Source organism: Choloepus didactylus, chromosome 9 (genome assembly GCF_015220235.1).
Source record: "Choloepus didactylus isolate mChoDid1 chromosome 9, mChoDid1.pri, whole genome shotgun sequence".
NCBI lineage: Eukaryota > Metazoa > Chordata > Mammalia > Pilosa > Megalonychidae > Choloepus > Choloepus didactylus.
In genome coordinates, this window is record NC_051315.1 from 94,804,322 (window position 1) to 94,809,582 (window position 5,261).

Genomic DNA, 5,261 nt, shown 5'->3' on the forward strand with positions numbered 1-5,261 from the left:
AGATGTTTTGAAGATGGCTGTTGAAAGCAGACTTTTGCTGATGTTTTGGAGGTACTAGCCTAGAGTTTGCCCTGAGAAGATGAGATAGACATTCTGGAGAATACCATTTTGAAACGCAACCTGGGAGCAAGCAGATGCCAGACACATGCCTTCCCAGCTAACAGAGGTTTTCCGGATGCCCTAGTGGCCTTTCGGTGAAGGTGCCCTATTGTTGATGGACACTTTATGGCCTTAAGACTGTAACTTTGTAACCAAATAAACCCCCTTTATAAAAGCCAATCCATTTCTGGTGTTTTGCAAAATGACAGCATTAGCAAACTGGAACACCCTCCTTTTCCTCATCCATAAAAATGGTAATAATAATAGTACCTGTGTATAGGGTTGCTGTAAGGTATAAGTGTGGTTAGCATGTAGTAGTGCTCAGCCCAGTGCCTGACACATAGTGTTCAGTAAATGTTAACTAACAGAATCAGACGGGGGACGGAGACACTTCTGGAATAACCATCACGATGGCTGCCCAAGGAGAACCCCAAGTTCAGTTTAAACTTGTACTGGTTGGCGATGGTGGTACTGGAAAAACTACATTTGTGAAACATCATTTGACTGGTGAATTTAAGAAGAAGTATGTAGCCACCTTGGGCGTGGATGTCCATCCCCTTGTGTTTCATACCAACAAAGGGCCTATTAAATTCAACGTGTGGGACACGGCTGGTCAGGAGAAATTCGGTGGCCTGAGAGATGGCTATTACATCCAAGCCCAGAGTGCCATTATAATGTTTGATGTAGCATCAAGAGTTACTTACAAGAATGTGCCTAACTGGCATAGAGCCCTGGTACGAGTGTGTGAAAACATCCCCATTGTGTTGTGTGGCAACAAAGTGGATATTAAGGACAGGAAAGTCAAGCCAAAATCCATCATCTTCCACCGAAAGAAGAATCGTCAGTACTATGACATTTCTGCCAAAAGTAACTACAACTTTGAAAAGCCTTTCCTTTGGCTTGCTAGAAAACTGATTGGAGACCCTAACTTGGAGTTTGTGGCCAGGCCTGCTCTTGCCCCACCAGAGGTTGTCATGGACCCAGCTTTGGCAGCACAGTATGAACATGACTCAGAGGTTGCTCAGACAACTGCTCTGCTGGATGAGGATGATGACCTGTGAGAAAGTGAAGCTGGAGCCCAGTGTCAGAAGTCTAGTTTTATAGGCAACTGTCCTGTGATGTCAGTGGTGCAGCGTGTTTGCCACTTTATTATATAGCTAAGCAGAACACGTGCTTAATCTTTGGGATGCTGAAAGAGATGAATGGGCTTCGGAGTGAATGTGGCAGTTAAAATAAAAAGTTCATTTTTTGGACCTGCATAGTTAGCTGTTTTGGAATGCAGTTGTTTCCTTTTTAAGTTTCAAATATAAGACTGCTATGGTCACATCACACACACACACAAAAATGTTAACTAACAATAAAATTGTCTTATCCCTATGTTAGGACCTAGAGTCCTAGCAGGATAGTACTATAATTGCTAGAATAAGAAAAAGGAGAAGTTTGGGTTCAGTCAGGTTGTTTACTGCTTGAAAGTCCTCTGCTCTTGAGTTAAAGAAGATTAAAGGATCAGTAGAATCACACTGAGCGAAGTGATGAGAAATTGGGGGAAGTTCTTAAGTGATGAATTAACTGAAAATGCCAGTCCTACAGATCCTTACAGAAAAATCATGCCACAAGTGCGGAAAAGAGAGGGAAGCTAAGACTTTGGGTAGTGTAGACCTTCCTGGGTTGTGAGCAGGGAAGAGTGGGATTGCCATTTTATTAACTAACATATTAAGCATGAGTTTAACTTCCCTTTTGGTTTCCTCTTTTTCATCTTCACTATTAATAGACTATGCACATACTGAGAAGTAATCTATTGCTGCAACTCTCCCTCAGAACTGTAAGTGTTTAAAATGCAGTTAGCAGAGAAGAGTTTAAAAGGCCATTTACTTAACAATTGTCATCTTCTGGTCTTCTCCATAACCTGATTCACCCACTGTATCTTTGTTGTGCTCTTCTCTATGTCATATTTATCCCATCTTTTAGTCAAAAAATAAAAGAAAAAGAAAAAATCTATTTACACACACACACAGGACATTGTTTCAAGAAGAATACAAAAAACAACATGATAGATGATTGTCATGTTTCATAGATCAGAAAGCTAGCTGCTAGTTCTCTGAAGTTCTTTTCTCTCTAGAGAGATCTTCAAGAGAGTCAACTGTGCTTTTTTCATCACATTGGAGGAGTAAGCAGTTAAGTTTATTCTCATGTTAGCTGCCTAAGTTATCCCACTGGGTACCATGGATCAGTTAATTCTCCCAATTGACCAGGGAATGCATATACAGGAGCTAAGCTACTTCCCACTGTTTATAACAGGAAATAGTGATTAGGCACTCTGACCTTTGGATTCATTTTCTATTCTGGAATGGTTAAGTGATATTGAGAAAACATAGCATCATTGGTGACATCAGTGCCGTTAAAATCATTCATTCACAAATACGTATTGACCTTAGTGGAATATCTGTGTATAACACACCATATCGGTATATAGTAGAAGCTCAATTTTTGTTGACTATGAACAAGTACTAGAACTGTACATTTGTGGATAATAAACATTTAACTGCACTTCTTTAAGCAAAATTCAATTAAATCTACAGGGTAAAAGAGAGTCAAGAAGGAATGAGTTAAGCACAATGTAGACTGGATGTATTTTCTCTCTTTTGCTTCCCACTGATGAGAAATCCCAGCTCCAGTTCAGCAATGGCAAGTGATTGCTATTACACAGTAATGATTGGTGTCTGTGAAATCATACCGAGTGGTTGTTTCAGAATTTGAAAGGACATGGCATATTTCAACTACCTCCATCAAGCTGTTGCCATAGAGATAGAAAACGTAGACTTCTTTACAATCATTTTGGAAGGGAAATGTCTATTTCTGTCAGGGTCTTGGACTCTCTGGAGTAGAGTTTTTAAAGAGTTTCTGATTGTTTGCTATGTAATGAGCAATTTAGGACAAAATATGGAGCAATCTTATGGGGTAATATTGAACAGCAATTTTAAAAAAAGAAAAATCCACCTAGATTAGCATAGGGGTAGATCCTACAGGTCTTTACAACCTGGATATAGTTTAGATACTGGTAGAGTTACTTGTCTTCTTGTGGCCCTGCCTCTCTCTGGATTGTGATTGAATAGTTTTCTTGCCCAACCATTCTCATAATCTACAGGGAAACTATCACCCTGAGAACAGATCTCCCACAAATAGTTAAGTCATGAATTTCAAACATCAGTTACCAAAGATCATCTGTTTTAAGCAACTTTTAGCTGCTACTTCCTTAGGTTCTTACAGGTAAGTTAGACCAAGCACCTCTTATAGAGTTCCATTTTTCCTACTACATTACCAATCAAATGGCTTCTTGGAGAACCTAGTTTTTGTATTCTAGAAAGATAAGAAATTTAGTTTTTCAAATAGTCTATGTTAGCATTAATTCTGAAGCCAAGTAGAACCCATGGAAAAGCAGAAATTATTTTATTCTACTTTACCTCTTGGAAAATTATTCCATAAGGAACGCACTTCATTAAATTCTGCTGACATTTAAAGCTTGTAAAACGCTTTTGCTCGGTTTCTTTAGCCACATTAAACTTTTTCTTTGGATGCCTCCCAAACTGCATTGGGGATGTATCAAATTTTAAAATGTATAACCTTGGATACCATAAGCTTCACTTTGAGGAATTTATTCCAGGAAAATAGTCCCATTAAGTGAAAGTTCATTCTGAATTATGAGGATGCTCAGCCTAATTCCTACATGTGGTTCCAGGAATGCCAGGCAAGATTGGTGGATTCTCTTGTGGAGACTAGCCCAAGAAAAAAGACATTTAGGAATACTGCAATGAAGCAGATGGGTCCCTGCTTGATGATCCCAAGTGAAGCCCACTGGGGATGAAATGCTATTTGATTATACAGAGATAACAATCAGCTTTATGAGAAAGTCACCTGCCGTTTGAGGAAAGCTTCCATCATGAAAGGTAGACACCAAAAACAAGGGAAGTTTGGGAAAACAGAGACAATACAGTAAGAGACATCCATTATATAATAATAATCAATAATGTGATGCTATAATAAAAAGGAATAATAAGAGAACAAATAAAGCTCTTGGAAATTAAAAATCTGATTGCTGAAATAAAAAATTCATAGAAGGGTTGGCAGCTGAAGACAAAAAAAATCTCTTAGATCCAAGAGATGACACGAGATGGAGGGAAAAAAAAAAATAAGATGGGACTTTTAATGGACAAGATGGGCAACATAAGTTCCATTGCCTGACAGATCTTTGAACAACTAGCAAAAACCTCCAAATCCATCTTCCTCAGGAGCTCTAGAAAATAAAGGTTCAGTGAATGCTGAATCATAAAAGGCAACTTAAAAATGAACAGGAAAAGCTCATGGCACCCTTGCTGGTCGATGTCCCCCACATTCCCTCCCCAACTTGGTGTGGAATCAGCCTACAATTTCAGTGTAGGTCTCTGTTCTTGTTCTAGAAGGAGGAGAGAACCCCTATGTGCATGTATATATGTTCTATGCCAATATATCTGGTGAAACCTTAAGAACCGAAGTAGGACATTCATTTCTGGCTTGCCATCCCAGAACTTTCCCCCCTACATGTAGAAGCAGTGTGCAGACAACTAAGTCAGTGTAAGAAACAATCAAATCACAGTGGCCTGGGACAAAGGCATGCTGTCTTTAAGACATACAATAGAGCACCCTGTACTTGGGGAAGACACTTTCATAGGGAGAAGACAGTGCATTCAGATTCCTGAAAACAGGAGAATTCCTAAGGCCATGAGCATATGTCCAGGACAAGAGACTATGCACAGAAAAAAACTAGAGAGGACCTGGCTCTTTAGTCTCAGGCTGTTCTTCAGTTTCATTGGTATGAGGGCTAAGCACTGAAGGAAAGCAGCAGCCAACATAGAGACAGTTTGCAAAGACTGTAAGAGGTGGTTTTTGCAATTGGGTTTGTTTGTATTTGTTAGCTACTGAAATTCAGGAAATCTTCTGTCATATTACTAGCTGGATATAAACTTAAGGAATAGACAGTCAGAGATTAAATTCCAGAGATAACTCAGTAAAATATTAAATGCACAGTGTGCAATAAAAGATTACAAGACAAACAAAGAAATAAAGAAATGATGTCCCCATTCCAAGGAACAAGTTAAATATCAGAAGTCATCAAGGAAGAAGACCTG

At 39.1% G+C, this 5,261-nt stretch overlaps 1 protein-coding gene across 1 annotated transcript; it reads left to right on the plus strand.

Moving 5' to 3' along the window:
• Positions 1-509: 509 nt before the first annotated feature.
• LOC119543915 (GTP-binding nuclear protein Ran-like) lies at positions 510-1,278 on the plus strand. The gene has a single exon (XM_037848802.1). The coding sequence runs from the start codon at positions 510-512 to the stop codon at positions 1,158-1,160; it is 651 nt and encodes a 216-aa protein (XP_037704730.1). The 3' UTR covers positions 1,161-1,278.
• The last annotated feature ends 3,983 nt before the right edge of the window (positions 1,279-5,261 follow it).

Excerpts from the sequence above, each read along its gene's own strand:
- LOC119543915 (XM_037848802.1), top strand. The coding sequence starts at position 510 with ATGGCTGCCCAAGGAGAACCCCAAGTTCAGTTTAAACTTGTACTGGTT.